This window comes from Macadamia integrifolia, chromosome 13 (assembly GCF_013358625.1).
Source record: "Macadamia integrifolia cultivar HAES 741 chromosome 13, SCU_Mint_v3, whole genome shotgun sequence".
Lineage (NCBI taxonomy): Eukaryota > Viridiplantae > Streptophyta > Magnoliopsida > Proteales > Proteaceae > Macadamia > Macadamia integrifolia.
The window spans coordinates 7,794,365-7,817,546 of NC_056569.1; the positions used below are offsets into that span (position 1 = coordinate 7,794,365).

A 23,182-nucleotide genomic window follows, 5' to 3' on the forward strand; every position below is an offset into this window, starting at 1 on the left:
GGGAGAGGAATGGAGTGGGGGAGGAAGGAAGGAAGCCAAAGCGTAAAACGAAAAAAGAAAGGATTTGCCTTTCGGTTTCTCTCTCTCTCTCTTAATTTCTCTCTTCATTTATTAATTGATTATTAATTTAATTTTTATTTTCCAACGTGGGCTTGAAATAGTATCGAAAAAAAGTGCGACAAAAGAGAACTTTCTAAACTCTAAAGAGAGTAAATCCAAACGGGTGGGCGGTTGAGGATGGATAAAAATCGTCTGTTTTTCCCCATCCCTGTTTTGCTGTGTTTTGCTAGCTGCAGAATACGACACGTGTCCTTCTTTAAATCTGCGGTTGAGATTGTTTTGATTGGTCTGTTGTTACTAAATCCGGTTTAGATCAATGGATGACTCGAACCGTATGGAGTGGAACCGATTCTGACAAACAACTCATGACCAAGTTTGAATTCAAAATCCCTAAAAACAGAGATTTCTCGATCAAGAGGAAGGAGATCGTTGTTGCAGTCCGGCGATCTCGATACCAAGATTATGGGTTGTGGGTTACTCGCACGATGGATCTCCGTACTCTCGCTGCCCAATCGCTGGACATGAAGGAGCTTAAGAGCTTAAGAGCGCTGGATTTATCAGAAAGAAATCAGAGTAGCAGAAGAAAGATGAATTTATTGGTTTCCAGTTTCCTCCGCAAAAGCAAAACCATTTCTCCTCTTCAGTCTCAAGGGTCAAGACTCTCTCTCTCTCTCTCTCCTATTTTTCCGTGGTGTTCTCTTTTGCGTTTCTGCAGTTAGAAGAAGACAGAGGGTGAAGAAGAAGAAGAAGAAAGTGAAGAAGAAGAGAGGAGGAAACGGGTTGGGTTGGAATCTCGGTCTGGTCGTGGTGCCGACGGCTAGGAGCGGTAGATCCGCTGCCCAGAAATCCCATGCTTTTTTCTTTTTTTTTTTAAATGCAGCCCAAAAAAAAAAAAAAAAAGGAGATGGAGCTCTCTCTCACGTTGAGTAGAGAAGAAAAGACAAAAAGGGTCCCCACGAAAGAATAATAATTAGAAAACAAAAGAAAAAAGAAGGAAAATAAAAAAGAAGAGAAGAAGAAAGAAAGGAAAATAAAAGAAAGAGGAGGGCAAAATTGGAAAATGAGGAAAAGAAGAAAACGCAGCACGGGGTTCTCTTTCTTCTCTCTCTCGGTGCTCTCACTCTCCTGCCCTCTGCTTCTCTCTCTTTCAGCGTTTGAAGAAAGGGGGGGACCAGTAAGTGGTGGCTGACGTGGCCATGGAATCGAGAGCCGAAAAACGGTTACACTTGCTCTTTCTCGCTCGCTGTTTCAGTGGAAGGAGCTATGAAGTCGAGAATAGTTTTCTTAATGGGAGTTCCGGAATAGGTTTAGAAAGGGGGTTCGGGTATTTTTTGCAGCGGTTCAATGGGGATGCAATGGAAGGTGTATGGGATCATAGTTACGGTTTTGTTTTTACTGTTGCTGTTCTTTGTTGTTGGATCACTTCTCTTTTGGTTGTATCAGCGATCGAAGGCACCGATGTCAGGTTTTGATTGTACGGCTGAAGAAATGAATAATGAGAGGAGATGACAGGATACAGCAACCGCAGCAGCAGCCGCAGCAACATTCGCCGCAGCAGCCGCAGCAGCATCGGCACCAGCATCGACAGCAACACCCTTATTCATCGTGGGAGGGACCCCCTGTGTATCCTGTCGTCTCCTCTCAGTATCCTGTCGTCTCCTATCATTATCCTGTTGTCTCATCTCAGTATTCTGTCGTCTCCTTTCAGTATTCATTTCTTCAGCCGTACAATCCAAACCTCGAATCGGTGCCTTCGATCTCTGATACAACCAAAAGAGAAGTGATCCAACAACAGAAAACGGTTACACTTGCTCTTTCTCGCTTGCTGTTTCAGTGGAAGGAGCTATGAAGTCGAGGATAGTTTTCTGAATGGGAGTTCCGGAATAAGTTTAGAAAGGGGGTTCGGGTATTTTTTGCAGCGGTTCAATGGGGATGCAATTGAAGGGGTATGGGATCATAGTTACGGTTTTGTTTTTATTGTTGCTGTTCTTTGTTGTTGGATCACTTCTCTTTTGGTTGTATCAGCGATCGAAGGCACCGATTCCAGGTTTTGATTGTACGGCTGAAGAAATGAATAATGAGAGGAGACGACAGGATACAGCAGCAACCGCAGCAGCAGCCGCAGGAACATCCGCAGCAGCATCGGCTCCAGCATCGACAGAAACACCCTCATTCATCGTGGGAGGGACCCCCTGTGTATCCTGTCGTCTCTTCTCAGTATCCTGTCGTCTCCTCTCATTATCCTGTTGTCTCATCTCAGTATTCTGTCGTCTCCTCTCAGTATTCGTTTCTTCAGCCGTACAATCCAAACCTTGAATCGGTGCCTTCGATCTCTGATACAACCAAAAGAGAAGTGATCCAACAACAGAAAACGGTTACACTTGCTCTTTCTCGCTCGCTGTTTCAGTGGAAGGAGCTATGAAGTCGAGAATAGTTTTCTCAATGGGAGTTCCGGAATAAGTTTAGAAAGGAGGTTCGGGTATTTTTTGCAGCAGTTCAATGGGGATGCAATGGAAGGTGTATGGGATCATAGTTACGGTTTTGTTTTTATTGTTGTTGTTCTTTGTTGTTGGATCACTTCTCTTTTGGTTGTATCAGAGATCGAAGGCACCGATTCGAGGTTTGGATTGTACGGCTAAAGAAATGAATACTGAGAGGAGACGACAGAATACTGAGATGAGACAACAGGATAATGAGAGGAGACGACAGGATACTGAGAGGAGACGACAGGATACACAGGGGGTCCCTCCCACGATGAATGAGGGTGTTGCTGTCGATGCTGGAGCCGATGCTGCTGCGGATGTTGCTCCGGCTGCTACTGCGGTTGCTGCTGTATCCTGTCGTCTCCTCTCATTATTCATTTCTTCAGCCGTACAATCAAAACCTGGAATCGGTGCCTTCGATCGCTGATACAACCAAAAGAGAAGTGATCCAACAACAAAGAACAGCAACAATAAAAACAAAACCGTAACTATGATCCCATACCCCTTCAATTGCATCCCCATTGAACCGCTGCAAAAAATACCCGAACCCCCTTTCTAAACTTATTCCGGAACTCCCATTGAGAAAACTATTCTCGACTTCATAGCTCCTTCCACTGAAACAGCGAGCGAGAAAGAGCAAGTGTAACCGTTTTCTGTTGTTGAATCACTTCTCTTTTGGTTGTATCAGAGATCGAAGGCACCGATTCGAGGTTTAGATTGTACGGCTAAAGAAATGAATACTGAGAGGAGACGACAGAATACTGAGATGAGACAACAGGATGATGAGAGGAGACAACAGGATACTGAGAGGAGACGACAGGATACACAGGGGGTCCCTCCCACGATGAATGAGGGTGTTGCTGTCGATGCTAGTGCCGATGCTGCTGCGGATGTTGCTGCGGTTGCTGCTGTATCCTGTCGTCTCCTCTCAGTATCCTGTCGTCTCCTCTCATTATTCATTTCTTCAGCCGTACAATCAAAACCTGGAATCGGTGCCTTCGATCACTGATACAACCAAAAGAGAAGTGATCCAACAACAAAGAACAGCAACAATAAAAACAAAACCGTAACTATGATCCCATACACCTTCCATTGCATCCCCATTGAACCGCTGCAAAAAATACCCGAACCCCCTTTCTAAACTTATTCCGGAACTCCCATTGAGAAAACTATTCTCGACTTCATAGCTCCTTCCACTAAAACAACGAGCGAGAAAGAGCAAGTGTAACCATTTTCTGTTGTTGGATCATTTCTCTTTTGGTTGTATCAGTGATCGAAGGCACCGATTCCAGGTTTTGATTGTACGGCTGAAGAAACGAATAATGAGAGGAGACGACAGGATACTGAGAGGAGACGACAGGATACACAGGGGGTCCCTCCCACGATGAATGAGGGTGTTGCTGTCGATGCTGGAGCCGATGCTGCTGCGGATGTTGCTGCGGCTGCTACTGCGGTTGCTACTGTATCCTGTCGTCTCCTCTCATTATTCATTTCTTCAGTCGTACAATCAAAACCTGGAATCGGTGCCTTCGATCTCTGATACAACCAAAAGAGAAGTGATCCAACAACAAAGAACAGCAACAAGAAAAACAAAACCGTAACTATGATCCCATACCCCTTCAATTGCATCCCCATTGAACCGCTGCAAAAAATACCCGAACCCCCTTTCTAAACTTATTCCGGAACTCCCATTGAGAAAACTATTCTCGACTTCATAGCTCCTTCCACTGAAACAGCGAGCGAGAAAGAGCAAGTGTAACCGTTTTCTGTTGTTGGATCACTTCTCTTTTGGTTGTATCAGAGATCGAAGGCACCGATTCGAGGTTTGGATTGTACGACTGAAGAAATGAATATTGAGAGGAGACGACAGAATACTGAGATAAGACAACAGGATAATGAGAGGAGACAACAAGATACTGAGAGGAGACGACAGGATACACAGGGGGTCCCTCCCACGATGAATGAGGGTGTTGCTGTTGATGCTGGTGCCGATGCTGCTGCGGATGTCGCTGCGGCTGCTGCTGCGGTTGCTGCTGTATCCTGTCGTATCCTCTCAGTATCCTGTCGTCTCCTCTCATTATTCATTTCTTCAGCCATACAATCAAAACCTGGAATCGGTGCCTTCGATCTCTGATACAACCAAAAGAGAAGTGATCCAACAACAAAGAACAGCAACAATAAAAACAAAACCGTAACTATGATCTCATACCCCTTCAATTGCATCCCCATTGAACCGCTGTAAAAAATACCCGAACCCCATTTCTAAACTTATTCCGGAACTCCCATTGAGAAAACTATTCTCGACTTCATAGCTCCTTCCACTAAAACAGCGAGCGAGAAAGAGCAAGTGTAACCGTTTTCTGTTGTTGGATCACTTCTCTTTTGGTTGTATCAGAGATCGAAGGCACCGATTCGAGGTTTGGATTGTACGGCTGAAGAAATGAATACTGAGAGGAGACAACAGGATACACAGGGGGTCCCTCCCACGATGAATGAAGGTGTTGCTGCCGATGCTGGTGCCGATGCTGCTGCGGCTGCTGCTACGGTTGCTGCTGTATCCTGTCGTCTCCTCTCATTATTCATTTCTTCAGCCGTATAATCAAAACCTCGAATCGGTGCCTTTGATCGCTGATACAACCAAAAGAGAAGTGATCCAACAACAAAGAACAGCAACAATAAAAACAAAACCGTAACTATGATCCCATACACCTTCCATTGCATCCCCATTGAACCGTTGCAAAAAATACCCGAACCCCCTTTCTAAACCTATTCTGGAACTCCCATTGAGAAAACTATTCTCGACTTCATAGCTCCTTCCACTGAAACAGCGAGCGAGAAAGAGCAAGTGTAACCGTTTTCTGTTGTTGGATCACTTCTCTTTTGGTTGTATCAGAGATCGAAGGCACCGATTCGAGGTTTGGATTGTACGACTGAAGAAATGAATATTGAGAGGAGACGACAGAATACTGAGATAAGACAACAGGATAATGAGAGGAGACAACAAGATACTGAGAGGAGACGACAGGATACACAGGGGGTCCCTCCCACGATGAATGAGGGTGTTTCTGTCGATGCTGGTGCCGATGCTGCTGCGGATGTCGCTGCGGCTGCTGCTGCGGTTGCTGCTGTATCCTGTCGTCTCCTCTCAGTATCTTGTCGTCTCCTCTCAGTATCCTGTCGTCTCCTTTCATTATTCATTTCTTCAGCCGTACAATCAAAACCTGGAATCGGTGCCTTCGATCTCTGATACAACCAAAAGAGAAGTGATCCAACAACAAAGAACAGCAACAATAAAAACAAAACCGTAACTATGATCTCATACCCCTTCAATTGCATCCCCATTGAACCGCTGTAAAAAATACCCGAACCCCATTTCTAAACTTATTCCGGAACTCCCATTGAGAAAACTATTCTCGACTTCATAGCTCCTTCCACTAAAACAGCGAGCGAGAAAGAGCAAGTGTAACCGTTTTCTGTTGTTGGATCACTTCTCTTTTGGTTGTATCAGAGATCGAAGGCACCGATTCGAGGTTTGGATTGTACGGCTGAAGAAATGAATACTGAGAGGAGACAACAGGATACACAGGGGGTCCCTCCCACGATGAATGAAGGTGTTGCTGCCGATGCTGGTGCCGATGCTGCTGCGGCTGCTGCTACGGTTGCTGCTGTATCCTGTCGTCTCCTCTCATTATTCATTTCTTCAGCCGTATAATCAAAACCTCGAATCGGTGCCTTTGATCGCTGATACAACCAAAAGAGAAGTGATCCAACAACAAAGAACAGCAACAATAAAAACAAAACCGTAACTATGATCCCATACACCTTCCATTGCATCCCCATTGAACCGTTGCAAAAAATACCCGAACCCCCTTTCTAAACCTATTCTGGAACTCCCATTGAGAAAACTATTCTCGACTTCATAGCTCCTTCCACTGAAACAACGAGCGAGAAAGAGCAAGTGTAACCGTTTTTCGGCTCTCGATTCCATGGCCACGTCAGCCACCACTTGCTGGTCCCCCCTCCTTTCTTCAAACGCTGAAAGAGAGAGAAACAGAGGGCAGGAGAGTGAGAGCACCGAGAGAGAGAAGAAAGAGAACCCCGTGCGGCGTTTTCTTCTTTTCCTCATTTTCCAATTTTGCCCTCCTCTTTCTTTTATTTTCCTTTCTTTCTTCTTCTCTTCTTTTTTCTTTTGTTTTCTAATTATTATTCTTTCGTGGGGACCCTTTTTGTCTTTTCTTCTCTACTCAACGTGAGAGAGAGCTCCTTCTCCTTTTTTTTTTTTTTATTATACTAATAATAATAATAAATAGACAAACAACTATAGAAATAATCATAGGAAAAGGTCTTTCTAATTCTTTGGCCTCTCTTTCTTGATTTTCCAAATATTAAGTACGAGCTTTCCTAATCTTGGGCCTATCTTAATCTTCGATCCACGTAAATTTTGATCTGGCGTTGTACTAGGATTATTGATTTTTCTTTCAATTTAATTTACGTTTTTTTCCCTAGATTCTGCATTAAGCTCCCCTTGATTCAAAGAAAAAAAAATCAAAAATTCTTTTTTCACATTAAATTTTGAGATAAAGGTAACTACAAGTCCCACCATGTGGACAAATGATCATGTAGCTACTCTAAACGGTGGATAAAGGAATCATCATTTGAGTTAACCAAAAATCAAATTTAGAGTCTAATTCAATAAAATAACCTTTCGTATATTGGCATGCATTCTATGAATGTGCCTAGGTATAGTAGACATGTGATTATGAGCAGGGGGGCCTAGGAATATATATGTCTACAAAATTGGAGCCAATTTGATCTACCGTGTAGTAGTTATTACTGTTAAAGTGGATGTGAAGGAAAGGTTCCTTTAGGTTCTTATAATTTTTTATTTGGGGGGGAATAAGATAAGGGAGAAAGAACTATGCCCGTCCTTATGGTTCCTACACCAATGTGAGGGCCAACGGGAGGGCACACAAGTATCGACCATGCAAAAGATTGCCCTGATCGATGCTCCTACTTGCCACCTGGTAAGCCTTGTCTATATGAGCTGTCTCGTGACCTATTGATGAACTCTAAACATTTACACATCTCTATAAAAAAATAGTGGTCCTTTATTTATTTTTATCTTTTTCAAACGAATAGACAGGTCATAGTATTTTTTTTTTTTAACCTAATGTATCAAGACCCACGACTGCAGTCCAGGTCAGGCCAAAAAAAAGGTTTTGCATGTAGGACCGATTTTGATGATTAATTACCTGAAAAAAATTTCTTTCGCATGACTAATTTGTTATTTTATGGTTGTCCTTGTTGGCAACTCGGCCACGTGGCAGTGATGACGTGGCCAATTTGGGTGATGTAGATGAAAATGATGACATGGCAGTGTTCAGTGTCACCGATGAGATAACAGAGCAGCTTGGTATGCATGGAGTGGTTTAATACATCATTAATAGGTGGTGCGGGTTTCTGGGTCAAAAATGGCAAAATTAACCTATTTACGATCAAGGGCATTTTCGGCAGTGAAAATGACATTTTTGGAAGATCATTTCTTCATAAAAATATAGATTGTAATTTATCTAGTCCAGTGCATCTGATTTTGTCGCATTCCGATACCGTATGAAGAAGTTACGACATTTGTGGCAGTCGAGGGTAGTTTCGGCATTGAAGATGAATTTTTTAAAGGAAGTGTTCTCCATGTAACAATACGACAAAAATACAATCTTTCCAACGGTTCTGATTTCATCGCATTCCGATTCCGTATGAGAAAGATACGTCATTGGAAAGGTCTAGGGGCATTTTGGTCTTTTTATATGGATGATTCAGATGATTGAGTCTTCTGAAAAGTCGTAGAGCATCCAGTTACGGTTCCAACGCACTTCGTTTCATCACGATCGGATATCGTATGAAAAAGTTATAAGTGTTTCCATAAAGTCGGTACGAAAATCCATCAGTTGCTCTCGGTGTTGGGTGGATTTTTCGGAATTTATTTTTGAAATTTAAAGGGCTTTTGTGTAATTTCAAGATTTTGAAGGTCTGAGTTTCAAGGGGTCTTTAAGCACTGAAATATATGGATGCAGGGGCTTGATTGTAATAAAGAGGAGTAAAGGGTAGTAAAATGGATGGTCAAGATTCGACCACGTAGGCTTGATGCCCATGCAAAGGTTGCTGAGATTTTGCGCTGACATGGACGAGATAGATGCTTTCGCGTAGGATTTGATTGGTTACGTGCATAATTCTTGATGTACTGGCGCTACACCTTATCAAGGCATGTTAGTGTGTTTCGCACGTGTATAGAAGATATAAAAAAAGATTCAAATCTTAATGATCTTATGAAATCTGATTAAAGCCATCATGGAGGATTCGGATCCAACGGTCAATAAGCCTTTCACTTTTGTGAGTGGGAGACAAGCTCCCTTAAAATCCGGAAAAGCAACCAATCATAGATCGACAACAAAAAGTGCATGCTGGCCGCTGACGTCATCATGACGTCATTAGTTAACTATTTTATTCGAATCTTGTGGTTGAGATTTACTATCCGTTATTTTAATCGGACGGTCTATATTAAGAGATTCTCCTTGATGAGATCTACAGTCAGATTTGCGCCACTGTAGCGAGCGCCATCGGTGTAGCCTACGCCACTCCTACGAAGATTCCATTTCAGGCTATCTCATTGCTCCAACTTCAAATGGTCATATCTCCCTCATTTTAACTTGGATTTGGGTGAACCAAGTTGCAACTTCTTCATTTTTTCAAGCCCTACACCATGGAAGCAAGAAAAATGAGTTTTGAGTGAAGGAAGGCTACGGTTTTAGCAGGAGAAACTTCCCCTTCTTTGTTGGTCCTTGAATGAACATGAATACTTGATGATAAATGTTCTTAGGCCATTAAATGAGGTAAAAGAGGTGGTTGAAGTGTGTTAATGGTACATTAACTCAAAGCCAAGGAGGAAGAGAAGAAAGCAAGGATGTGTTTGTTTTGAAGAGCAAGAAGCCTAGAAGAGAGAAGGTGTGAGCACCAAACTTGTCAGTACAAGTTTCCAGTCATCCCAGGCAATCAGTTGTGAGATTCTCTAACCTTTGATTTAATATTATATGCATGTATGTATGCTAGGGTTAGTTGTGGATGAATGTATACATGTTAGGTTAATTGTTGATGAACTGTAAGCATGCTAGCTAATTGTGGATGTATTTGCTAGGCAAGGCTTAACTGTAGGGCATTGATATAAGCCCAATTTAATTGTATTATTTATTGAGTGCTTAGTGGGTGCTAAACATTGGGAGTGGGTGCTCCCGTGTAGTGGGTGCTACACATTGTATCGGCACTACAAATGCCATCTCAGCTTTGGCTTGAGAAAATTGGGTGTGGGTGCTCCCGACTGTGGGTGCAATCAAAAGTAGTGTATTGAGTAGGTACGAAGCCTTTACAGGCACTACTCCAGGGATGTAGGCAAATTACCGAACCTCGTAAAAACCCTGTGTTGTGGGTGCTTGTTGTTTGCATTTTATATTGAAGTGCGTGGAATGTGGAATGGGTGTGCACACTTGGAAGTGCCTATGAGAGGCTAAGTGTGCATACGACTGTGTGCAAACAGGGAGAGGTATATCAGGTTTTTCTTGGCCAGACATCAAACAGGTTTTTGGGGATCGGAATTGGACTCACTGATTCAGCCCCCCCCTCAGTGACTGCAGGGTTACAACATAATTTGGATTGTTTCAGAAATGAAACCTTTTTACTTATTCATTATGTTTCAAAGGAAAATGAATAGAGAATCTGTTCAATCCCAACATTTAACTTTTGAAATGTTTTGCGAAATAGTGGTTTTGATCATATATAATATATGTGGGAGTTTAGTGATGAAATTCAGAGTCACATCATCTCGGATGTGAGAGAATTTTTTTCATATATTAGTAAAGTAAAAATTTTCATTATTTAAGTTTTAACTAAATAAATATTAAGATATGAATATATATATATATAACAAATAGTATAGAAATTTATACGGCATTGGATTAAAAAAGTCTACTTAATTACTAGGTATCTAACCCATTAATGATTGGGAGTGGACGTCTCATCATTCTTCGTGAATCAAGTCTACTATAAAAATATTTGTGAATAAGTTTCTATCGTAATTTTTTTTTTGGTAAATTTTTATCGTAGTTCTTATGCAAATAATCCCATTTTTTTAAACAACATATAACCCCTAATTTTTGTGCTAATGGTATATCCCAAGAGGAGCTGCTCATATTTATACAATTTATCCCTCATTGGTAAGCTCATGAAATCATCTACAAAATGTATGTGTAAGTTATGAAATCCTCTTTTTTGTATGTAAAAAAGGATAATTACCCTTCCACCAAGAAAGAAAAAAAAAAAAGATAATTACCCGTAATGAATCCTTTTCATCTTTGTCATAAAAAAAAATGATAAATAGATTTTCAGTTCTATCCAATTAAAACCAATAGATCTAACTTAAAATAAAAATTTTAAATCCATGCCTGGTCTTTGTTTGATTAAAATCACTAAAATTATGATGCACAAAACCTAAATTTATTTCTACACATACATTAATTGTAATTGCTTTAAAGGATTGCCTACCCCTGGATGGTCGATGCTCTTACGTGACCTCCCATTGGCTCTCACACAGTCGTAAGCAAGGGGACAGGTAGAATTCAGAGTTCCTTCTCCCTATATTAATATAATGCCCTTTTATAGATTCTTTCATACCATTCTCACATAATAAATAGTGGGGCTCACACTAACATTTTTTCTCTTATTCTGACCATGTGGGACCCGTATGGATGATATCATTTTTCAAACTGTCATTGGTATATGCAAAGTCCGTCTTACACTACCCTCTTGTCCCTTTTCAGGGATAAGAAACGCTACCTGCTTGCGTTTTCCCATGCCTAGACACATCAGGGAGTTGAAAGACCTTGGTGCTCCCCACCCATCATGTTCTGAAGATCCTCCCACACACCCTCCTACTGGTCCGTGCGTCTGTGTTAACAGGATACTGCTCTTTTTCCTTTTTTTTTTTTTATTTAAATTGATAGGCATTGTGTTTTTAGTCCATTAGAGGTCATTGCGACTAAACACATGAGTGCATGCCCTCAAAAAGGGGCACGATAGTCATTCCGTGCTGATTGTTTATGGCTTAGGGGCCCTCACATACATAAAACTTTGTCCCTAAATTATTTTCTTAACACCAAGGAATTGACAATCCAAGAATATAATTTCATCAAAGCCAAGTGGGGGTGCTTTCATCAATTTAATAAAAAAACAAACATACAAATAATCCCCCTCTTACTTTGTTCGGGATGTGGCTCGTCTATAGCGCACCACTGTGCTACATGATTTGTAGCACAGATTGGATGCTCAACACATGGCAAATTTGGTTTGAACGGTGATGACATTTGAGGGAGGAGGGAGACGTTTGTACATGCGCTACAACAAGTGGGTTCAAGGAACCAACGGGACAAAGGACGATTTTCCTCTCTGGCTCACCCGCGATCTCTCACAGGTGAGTGTTCTTGGGATTCGTAAGCATAGGCATGAATACGGCCGATCTTGGCATGACGATTCCTCGAAAACAACCGATGACGGTTTCGACGCGGACGACTGGCGATCTACCAGTCAATACGAAAAATTTTTATTGAAGCGATGCCAAGTCTAAGAAGGGAAAGACAGTCTCCCTCGACCGAGGCCAAGCAACTCGAAAACACCGACGAATAGTCCTCTGTTATTGTGGCCGCATCTGAGCGATACATTTCCCACCTTAGTCCCTAGAAAAGTTAGTGTCTTGGTCGAGAATTCACCGATAGTAAAAGATCTGTCGCCGTAGGAGACCTGGTAGAGGCACAACCGCTGCTGACTGCAATCGCAGAGTGGAAACCAAAGGAAATAAATCATCGATGACTAAAAGAATACCCACCTGAGAGATCGCCGGCGGAGCAGAACGATGAAATCGGTGAGAGGGTGATTCTCCTCCTTTGTCCCCAATGGCTTGTTTCTTAAACCCACTCTCAGCGTATGTACGGATATCGTCGCCGTTCAAATTAAATTTACCACATGTGGATCATCTAGTTTGCTTGTCGCACAATGGTGCGCAACGAACCGGATCCGGATAAAAGTCCTCTGTAATTCCCATCTCATGCAATTCTGTGCAATACCCTCGCAGAGGTCGACACAAGACATTCTGGAATAAAGGTTCAGATTAACCTTGAGTGAAACAACTCAAAATCGTGGTTCTCCAACTTAAATCGAATCTAAATTTTGATCGGATCAGGATTGAGATCAAAATCGGTTGGAATCAATAACAAAAGATTAGGTTTGACCCAACTTCGAGTCTGACTACACCATTCTTCTACACCCTCTATCAGCAGCAACCATTAGAGCTTCTTCAAAGAACCACAGATCCCACTCCTGCAATCTTGAGTTGCATTCCATGTGCTGCCTCTAGAATTACTTGCAGGCTTGCAGCACTGAATCTTTGAATCAAATGAGATATTAATGATAGTTTGCAACCCACCTTATTTAATCTTTAAATCGGTTAATCGGATCAGTCTGATGGTTTAAATGGTTCGGTTTTCACGGTTTCAATTCAGTTTGAAACCACGGGTTAAACAGCTTGATTTGGTTTCAACCCGTTTAGCTAATCGGCTTGAAATTTAAAACCATAACCGCACCATTTACTAAATGGATTTGCGGTTTTGATGTAAACGACTCGATTCAATTTCAATAAACGATTTTGATTTCAAATTCGCATCCTTAGAAGAGAGAGATAGAGGTAGTGAGGTGCTGGGGTATGCTATGCAGCAGGACAAGGAACTCAATGGATGTTTTAAGGGTTGAATGTTTCCCAATCATATTTATCATTGGAAAAATTATATGATCTTTAAGTTTACAAAACTACATCCATCAAGTTTATAGGTTCAACTAATTCATACAAATAAGAATGCGTATTATGAATCTAACCAACCAATGCTCGCTCTCATATGAAATACCTAAAAGATTTCTGTAGCTATGTCGCTTCAAAGAGAGAGAGAGAGAGAGAGAGAGAGAGAGAGAGAGTTAAGTCTTTTACCAAAAAAATAATAACAATAAGAGAAAAGGTTCTCTAAGCTTAAGGGTTAGTACACATCTACTCACATGCATAGTTTTTAAGGCGGTAAGGCGACGGAGACGTTTGAGGGTCTTTCGGAGCGCCTTAGTGATAAGGCGGGCATAAAGCGTCGTCTTATCGACTAAAGCATTCCTGTGTACTTTTTTTATAGAACCAATCTATTTGGCTCAAATTCTAGTTGAATCCTATTACTCATATATTAAATAAATATTAAATGTTTATATTCATACCAATGTAAGATATTCATCAAGAAAACAAATTAATAAAGTGAATATACTAAGTTCATCTTCATCAATCATCAATCATCAATCATCAATCATCAATCATCAATAATATAAATACATAATTATGAAACAAAATTATAAATATAAAAAAAAGAAGACATAAAAAATACAAGTATTTATTATACTTACCTTTATGATGCCAAAATGAGTACCTAAGCCCTAAGATCATCCGCTATATTTCTACTCCTGTCAAAGAAGAATGAAGCTCACTACTGCCAGAGCAAAATGGTCGCCTGGATCAGTGGTTCTTCCTTGTTCCTTGATCCTTCTCAAAGCCCTTTCTTAAAACCCTTGACAAAATCCAAACCCTGTTTGTGAATCGGGTTTTTATTTTGTTTGTTTTAGTTATTTTTTGGTGGAGTAAAGCTGATCCCATACATCTCAAGTGTTAACAAAACTATATACCTACCAATAAAAAATCTATATTTGGAATCTTCATCAAGTAATTTTAAAATGTGTTAAAAAAAAAAAACCATAAGACGCCACTTCACATAAGGCGGAGCACTGCCTTACCATCTCTAGACTGCATTAGCGCCAAGGCGCTGCTAAGGCGTCGCCTTACCAGCACCTTAAAAACTATGCTCACATGAGATTATTATATTATTATTTTTAAATTATAAAAAAATAATTAACAAAATTATTGTGAGAAAGTGCAGAAACCTTTTTTTTTTTCTTTCTTTTTGGTAAAGTGTAGAGTATCCTATTCGCTCATAGAACCCTCTCCCTGCTACTATTGCAAAATGAAATCATTGTGTTCTCCTCTTCTACATGGCCTACCAATAGGTCGGTAGTACTATATCCTTGAGAAGGGAAATAAAGGAGTCTCAAGTACCTCATATACTTCAAAGCATCAACCTTTTCCATCACATCTCGACCCTCCCTCCACCTCGACTGCCATAATAGAGCATCAAAGGAGGCACGCTTGCAATTCTTTGGTTCCCCAGCACAGGTGGGAGCAAAGACAGCATAGAACATGCCAAATTCCACTCGCCCAGACCTGGTAGAATCCAAGACTGAAAAAATTTTTTGATTAATTTCTTTAACTGCCAACTGAAAAACTTTTGATTTTAGAAAGTGAAGCCACTTCCCCAAAATCACCTCTAATGCTGCCTTACTTATTGAATTCCCTGCTTTCCTTTCTTCTTTAGATCCACATGTCTCCTTAACTCGGAAGAGAAACATCACAAAGATTAAGTTTAGTGTTCCTCTGGAACTCCTTGTTGTGACGAATAAGGGCATCGGCAAGACACTCCCTTCTTATGGTTTTCTCACATGCCGTTTGAATTTAGCTAATGTACTACTCAAGAGGCCACCATGATTCTTCTTCTTCTTCATCTTCTTCTGCAACTGATGATCATTTGCATCAACCATATATCTCAAAGTAGAATATACCTCAACAGCGCCTGTCATCTAGTGGAGGCCCTTCCTCAATTCTTTCGACGCTTTCTTCGCATCCACAATTTCCCCTGCTCAGCACAATGAGACTACTTGGTTTGCCCGAGCACGCCAAAAGTTTGCCGGAAACCCAACTCTCCCATACAACTCTGCTGCTCTATGATACCGACCCATCTCCTGAAACAAGCAACCAAGGTTTTACAGCGCACCCAAATGGTTGGGATTTAGATCAATTGTTCTCTCATCTTCCCCCACTGCACGAAAAACCAACCCAAGAATATAATGGGCTTCAGAGTCTTTTGGGCTCCTGAACACTGCCTCCTCCAATGAATTCTCTGCCGCTCTACACTCCCCTAGTTCATACAATGCAAACCCCGAGAGCATCAAACCCTTAGAATCTTTTGGAGAGAGAATCGCGGCCTCACGATAATGCTCGCTTGCACTGAACAACATCCCTTCTAAGTTATAGTGATATTTCATAGTAGTCTGTCTCATTTTCTGGGAAACACACCTGTTCTCTTAATAAGTACCTCAATTATCTCCCCCGAAAGTGGAGGTTTTATTTTATTTCATTGTTTTTTTTCCATTTGATAGGAAGGTTAATGGGTTGAAAAAGCACAGGATGAACTGCCATGACCAGTAAGAAACTACTCATATTAGAAAAGACTCCCAATTTAATGGGTTTGAACCCACAACCTCTCATTGAAGGGAATAGGGATGCCGCAACTACTCAAGAGGGCATTGATGAGGTTGGTGTTGACCAGGTAAATTTGCCTTCACTTGGAGACTGCAATTTTGAGTAAACAGGCACAAATTGCAAAAATGATAAAAAGAATCTCATAAAAAAAAAAAGGAGAGATTATGACTCCGACATTCTAATAAGCAGTGAATTCAACACTGCCAATTCTTCTTTCTAGAAGATTTTATCTATAATTTGCAAATATAATCAGGCTAGGCTTCAATATACCCCTATCGTTTAAAGAAAATGGCAGCAAAGTCTCACTAGCGCCAGAGGTTATGGTCGGATATGATTTTACCTGCTCAAGATGCCATCCCCTGTCACATCCAGTAACTGATAAATGAATTCGTCAATTTCATCTTTTGTTCTTTCTCATAGATTCCTTAAATAATGAAATTAAAGAAAACCTTCCATAAATAGGAAGATAATGAAAGATGGCCAATTTATATAAGTAACAAAATCCCTCTAGGGGGAAAGCAAACAATAAACTAGAAACTATAGAGTAGTGCAAGCTTCTTCTCCTCAAGAAGAGCTTTAAAAGAAGTGGGATAAAAAAGAACCAATTATTATCTATAATCAAATAGTCGCTTCATAATCAAACAGTCGCTTCATAACATCCAAAATTTCATCCCAATTTAATGGGGTCGGTTACATGGAGATTCCAAGCAAGGACAAGTACAAGGACCCATGCAAAAAGATTGTCGCTTCATAACTAATTATAATAAGTATCGATTGTCAACCTGACGAACCACTACAGATCGGTCACACAGGCTTATAATGAAAGACTATAATAAGGTATTGTCTACCTGACGTACCATAGATCGGTCAAGTCAACGTCCTATATGCATTACATCTACCACCAAGACAATCCATCAATCACCCAACCTCATGGGAAGGCTCACGATGGGCAATTATAAGATGTGATGAATGTCATAAAAAAGAGGGTTATTTTCAACCTTCAATTAGTAAGGGGAGTAATAATATAGAACATGGGTTTTCCTTCTCATGAAGGAAAACTTTCTTCTTAAAGCTCTAAGGGGGGAGGGGGAATTTTTTTCTTTTCTTTTCTTTTCTTCATGTATTTTGTAACCTAAGCTTAGTTGTAAGCTTATAGATTCAAGGTTCAAGGATTTGAGTGGAATCGGAAAAAAATTGGATGGAATTGGCTGGACCAGAGCCTTATTCTAGCCTACGATTTTAGGGCGACTTATGTCAATTTTAGGATTTTTTGGAAGAAGGAAAGCTACCCAATGGATTGTACCTATGCCAAGACACGGCGAGTGCAAAAAGATCGCACTGCCATACGCTGAAGATGCTAGTGCGTACCCTCCCATTGGCCATGGGCACAGATGTTTACGTGCTCTATCAGGTAGTGTTCTCTCAAACCCCTTCAGTTGGTCCCATAGTCTTATCAAGGTTTTTCACTATCTCCAAAATGTGTATTCATTTTAAAAACCAAGATATGAAGTTTTGCTGAATTTCCAATGGAACCTTTTTTGGTCGTCCTTAACATTTTATTGTATTCACTTGTTTCTTTATTACATAAACCTAACCAATAAGGGTAATATTAGAAACAAAGGATGATGAACCATGGAAATATCTAAAACCCCAAGGGATAGCTCAGTCCGCAAGAGTAACACCTCAGAATTTAGAGGTCATGTATTCAACTCTCTTTGGGGCCTACTAAAAAAATCCAACCAAACTACGAATAATTTCAGTCAGTGAAAGGACTGGGGAAGTTTGGTGCTTCTGGTCTTACAATTTACCTACATGTTAATCCCCTGGCTTTGTTGGGTTCTACTCAACCACAGACAATGAATTCTAAGCTAAGAGAAAGACCGGAATGAAAGCTAGGTTTCTCCATTTTTGCAACTTTTATACCAATTTTTTCTACGGAAATGAACTAAAAAGAATATGGGCAATGTTATTGAGCATTTCAACAAACAGGTCAAAATCTTGGAAAGTATTGTCTGGGTTGAGAAATACCTTAATGGCTACCACGAAGACGAGGTTCTCGGCAAAAATCCTAAAACGAAGCTTTGTCTCATCCGCCGTTTCTTACCTCTTCCCCTGCATAAATCATTCCAACAAAACAACCACACCACACCTCCAATTTAACCCATAATTAACAGATGTTTTGATTACCGATATAGAAGTAAAAATAGTGGAAATGAGGAAGTAGCAAGAAACCAACAAACCTCCAGGCAAAACGAGCGAAGGAGATAGAGTGTCGAGTGTCGCCGACGGTGCGGAGGAGGGAGAATTGGAAGTGTAGGACGCCGTCAGATACCAATCGGATAGGGTTCTCGTCTTCGAAGGCGGATCCGGCATATACGACGGCGCTGCAGCAGACCAAGAGCAGTGAGAGAAAGGGACAAGAACGAGTCTGAGGATAAATAACTCCGGATTGCAGGATTTGAAAGGGAGAGGATTGGCCCCGAAATCCATACCTTTTGCGACCTAAATTAATATTCGTCCTCAACTGTTGGATCTGCGAGCACCACATGTCACCAGCTAAAATCTTCTCCACCAGTTTACTCCAGATCTCGGCTCCACAGACGATTTTTCCCCATCAAGAATCAAGATTGGGTTTACCGGGTTCCTTATATATAAGGTTGGCTTGTTTTATCCCCCGTCTGTTCTGATCGGTAAGGAGGTCTAAGGCCTTTGCCCTTGTTCAGCCGGTTTAGGCTTGTTCGTTGTTGACTGTTGTATCTGTTTCTCTTCGATCATATACATACACAACCTAACATCTAAGGATATATATTTGCTTGGAGAATCATTGGAGGGAGAATTGTTGAAGAGGATCACAATCCCCTTCCTGGACAATAAACAATGTTCCAATTCACTTTCTTCTTGAGACATCTTATCTTTTAAGAGAATAGTTAAACAGTGAGTTAAATTGTCTAATATTTTCAAGATCTAAATAAATAAGAAAATAAGAATTCCAACAAACACGAAATTTATATTCTCCTTTAATTCCGTTGGCGATCTCATTCCTATTGAAATACTAGGGATTCTTAATATTTTTATACCCTCTCTCTTCTTCTCCTTTGATTCTGCTAGTAATCTAATTCCTATTAAAACACTAAAGATTATTTTAACACCCCAACACTACCACCATCATCTCCCATCCCTCCCTCTCTCTCTCTCCCTTCTTCAACGCTCTCTCAACCATCTTAAGTTGTATCACTAGATTTTCATTTTTTTTTTTTTTTCAAATTCCTCTAACACAAGATGATGTTCTTGAATCTCGAGTTTAAACTCTTGCACCCGTAGCAACTGTTGAAATTTAAGTTTCAAATTATGGTCAAATTAGTCTTGTCAAAGTGGTTTTTTTAAATCCAAAATATTCTTTTTGAAATTCAGCTTTTCCTCCCAAAAAGTGTCTTCTCTATTTTGTCTAACACTTGTGAAGTAGTAATGAGCTAAGACTTCTCATCCAAGTTTAGTCCCACATTAGTTAAGAATGAAAGAAAACTTTGATATATATATATATATATATATATATGAATGTTTGTTAAGGGTGAAGGGTGCAAGCCTTTTGAAGAGGCACTCTTCCTTGTCATGTGTACTTGGGGGTTCCTAGGGTGCTTTTGAATTGCATGCACGCCGAGTCGAGCCAAGGTCGGGGTTGGGTGTGGGTTCAAAGAACTTACTACTTTTACATGTTGAAAGTTTCACACCCTTTTGTCCCAAGGGACACCATTGAACCCAACCACCAATGTACATACATGTTTGTACATTCCCCTATACGTATCAGTACAGGGGATTACATTCCATATATACAGAACTCTGATTCTGGTTATTAGTTACAAGAAATACTACTGTATTTTAGGTACTATTCGTATTGTGAGAGTGTTTTAAGTTCACTATTTTACTGCAAGTGCTTATGTTCACTGTTTTCATTATGTTATAGATTTTATTTGAATACCTGAGTATTACCTTCGGACATACCTGTGGGAATTGCTTATTGGAGTGCACCTTAAGCAAGTTGTGAGTTGTTTTATCTTGGAGGTGAGAACGTACAGTCAACCCGGTTGCATATTAATATACGGGGCGTTCAAATACCTTAAGGAGAATATTTATATATACGACTCAACTCTACTTAAGGGGGACGATTTCTACTACTATTTCAGAAGATTAATTGAACAAGTAAGTCATCTTCTGCTTGTAATTATATCTCCATTAATATTATTGTTTTGTTAAAGTCTTATACATATTGCTTGGTCTCTGTTTCTTACATCAACTAAATGAAAGATCTTTTTTTTTTTTTTTTTTGATAGAAAATAGGCTTATCTATTGAAGCGTGTCCAACGCAAGGTATCTAATTGGCATACATCAGATAACCAAGGAATGGAATTCGGCCATATTGTCTCACACACACAAGACATGGCCCTCCTAGCCAAAGAATCAGCTACGTTGTTAATCTTCCTACGAATATAACGAAAGATACAATTCTGAAAAAAAGAATATAGATGCTTAATGTCATGTCTTCAGTAGGTGGGCAGGGATGTGGGGCATTGATCAGCAAGATCAACTCCATGCAATCTGATTCCACATCAAGATTGTCTATGCCTTCTGAGATACTATAGAGGAGCCCTGTTCTAATTACTAAAGCTTCCCCTTAGAGAGTGGAGGAGATGCATGAAGGGGAGGAAACAACTACTACAAGGTTACCTCGAGAATTTCGAATCACACAACCGAGACCTCCTTTATCTCCTTGGAGTCCAGCATCTGTGATGAGATTAAGAAAAGGGGGAAGCAGAGGAGTCCAGCATAGAGGACTAGCAGGATCAGTAGAGGAAGGCGAGAGCTAGGCCTTCTAGGAGTAGTAAGATACTTCCGATAACTCATGGAACTGACTTTCAGCAAGATGGATCACCTATTGGGGGGAGCAGTTAATGCATTTGAAGAGGAGATCATTACGAGCATTCCAAAGAGACCAACAAACAAAAGATGCAAGGCCAGCAGTGATTTTGCCTAGTTGCTATTTGAGGACGATGAAGTGCTCCAAAAATCAATGAGATGATGCAGCTTGGGATCACCTTGAGGAGGGGAGAAGGAAAGTTGGTTCCCAAACCAAACGGCTCAAGCAAATGGGCAATCAAGCAAAATGTGGTTAATTGTTTCCATTTGTTCTCCACAACGATGACAAGAGGGATTGATGATGGCTCGACGTTTACTAAGCCCAACGCCCTAGGCAAGATCCTCCGCACACACTTGCCACAGAAAGCTTCAAATTTTAGGAAGGCTATGACACATCCAAATTTGTTTCCAAACAGAGGGAGGAAGCTGGCGAGGAGAGTTGGTAAATGAAAGATCACACAAGAAGAAGATGAAAGAGAAATTAAAATAATCTCTTATGACTTATGTGTTATAAGAAGAAATAAATTACAAAACGAAATCAAAGCAATTACCTTCGGTTTTTATTGGGATCAAATTTTTTTTTTTAAATTAATCTTCATAATAGTTGAAAATAGGATAATGGGTAGTTACCATTCGGTCAAGGATTTAATTAGTGTCAACATATCAGCGGACATGAATTGAGAGCCTCACTTCACTTAAGTGAAAAAGATTAACCGAACTCATTTATTTCGTTGGATTGAATTATGATGTGGCAAGAAGTGAAATGGAGGAAGAAGTTAGAGGTCTTTTCAAAGAAAAAAAATCAAGACCAAGACCATGATGCACGAAGGCGAGATCTTATCTCTGCCCAAGACCAAGAACAGGACTCTCAGCAATTGCAAGGTGCAACCATCAGGCTAGGCCTGGCATCCGTGATCAGATAAAATATTTTCGTTCTCATACAGTAGGTGTAGAATTAATAATGATATTGGCATATTCTAATCATATGATCAAATCCCTAATGATATTTACTAGAAGAAAGATTATCTCTTCACCATGGATGAAAGAAAACTTAATCTTTCTCTCTTTTTTTTTTTTTTGGTAGAATAACTTTTAATCTTTCTTGTAGTATCTAAAAAAATGTAGGACTTTATCTTTCTCAAGGTTTTGTTCGCAGCAGATCCAAACTACCCGAGTTGTAACCTCACTTGGAAAGCAACAAACCAACCATATATACAAGCCCGACCCCATGTGACCCTCACAAAAGTATCTACGAACTTCAGTTTCTTGAGCTTCACAAAAGTAGCCGTTAGAAACTTAAACGTTAAGACAGCCGTTGAAACTTGAAAGGACTATTGGATTATTTGGACTATGACAAATTACAGAAAAACACTCCACTCCACCTTACCTGTCAAGAGGAAATAAAGAAGATCCTTCCAGAACAACCCCTCTCTCTCTCTCTCTCTCTCTCTCTGTACCTATATATTAAATCTCCACTCTCCTCTCTTCACCCAAGGTGCTTCTCTTGTCTTCTTTATCTCTCTACTCTCTAATCTACCCTCTCTCTCTCTCTGAGGTACTGTATAGTGTTTTTTGAGGATAACAGAGATGGGTATGGTTGTGGTGATCTCTCTTCCATTGATTCTCTTTGCAATTGCTCTTGGGTTCGGCTGCTACTTCCTAGGAAGAGCCAAGGGAAGGCAAGATGTGCGCACCCGTGCACAGGTTTTTGGGATGCCGACACCACCGCCTGGTGGGTTTGCTTCTCATCCTGTTTCACCTCCAACACAATATACCAAGCCAGACAATTCCATGAACGTTTGAGCTGATTCTGGTGAATTCCATCATAGGATCGAGGATCCCCATCTCAATTGTTTGATTTGATTCTTTTTTTCTCCAAAAAATGAAATTTCTGTTGAATATATTTGTAATTTTTGTGAGGTTTGATGTGAATTACCGATTATATTGTTTGGTGTAAATTGATGGGATAATAAGATTGAGTTTGGATTTGATTGGCTTCTCTATTTCTCCATTGGATTATATACTAAGAAATATGTGAATTTGGTTTGACTCTACTTGTTGCCATTTTGCAAGAAGTAGCTTTAATTGGGTATGAAATATGGTCACCAATCTTAACTTTTTTTGTACTCTTTGATGTTCATCATCTCTTTTGGTGGAAGGAGCCTACTGCATCGCCACTTCTGCTCAGAATAAAATACGGTTATTCTGCATTTCACCAAAATGTGATTTTTCCATG

The 23,182-nt window shown here is 40.3% G+C and overlaps 3 protein-coding genes and 1 long non-coding RNA gene across 5 annotated transcripts; 2 read left to right on the plus strand and 2 right to left on the minus strand.

Moving 5' to 3' along the window:
* Positions 1 to 1,499: 1,499 nt before the first annotated feature.
* On the minus strand, positions 1,500 to 2,315 carry LOC122058970. Its single transcript, XM_042621689.1, has 2 exons — positions 2,160 to 2,315; positions 1,500 to 1,820 (listed from the first exon to the last, which is right to left on the minus strand). The coding sequence occupies exons 1-2, from the start codon at positions 2,313 to 2,315 to the stop codon at positions 1,500 to 1,502; spliced, it is 477 nt and encodes a 158-aa protein (XP_042477623.1).
* A 388-nt stretch (positions 2,316 to 2,703) lies between these two features.
* LOC122058971 lies at positions 2,704 to 6,255 on the plus strand. The gene is made up of 7 exons (XM_042621690.1): positions 2,704 to 2,892; positions 3,232 to 3,474; positions 3,823 to 4,005; positions 4,345 to 4,578; positions 4,939 to 5,097; positions 5,437 to 5,712; positions 6,052 to 6,255. Exons 1-7 carry the CDS (start codon positions 2,704 to 2,706, stop codon positions 6,253 to 6,255), a joined length of 1,488 nt encoding a protein of 495 aa, XP_042477624.1.
* Positions 6,256 to 14,564: 8,309 nt separating this feature from the next.
* Positions 14,565 to 18,961, minus strand: LOC122059465. Of its 2 annotated transcripts, none has more exons than XR_006134052.1 (4): positions 18,528 to 18,961; positions 18,276 to 18,419; positions 18,064 to 18,147; positions 14,565 to 16,459 (listed from the first exon to the last, which is right to left on the minus strand). It is a non-coding gene; the product is annotated as an uncharacterized LOC122059465 (long non-coding RNA). The 2 variants fall into 2 exon arrangements; XR_006134053.1 differs by having other exon boundaries at positions 18,064 to 18,141; positions 18,528 to 18,959.
* Positions 18,962 to 22,403: 3,442 nt separating this feature from the next.
* On the plus strand, positions 22,404 to 22,945 carry LOC122059384. Its single transcript, XM_042622148.1, has one exon. It carries the CDS (start codon positions 22,534 to 22,536, stop codon positions 22,747 to 22,749), a length of 216 nt encoding a protein of 71 aa, XP_042478082.1. The 5' UTR covers positions 22,404 to 22,533; the 3' UTR covers positions 22,750 to 22,945.
* Positions 22,946 to 23,182: the final 237 nt, after the last annotated feature.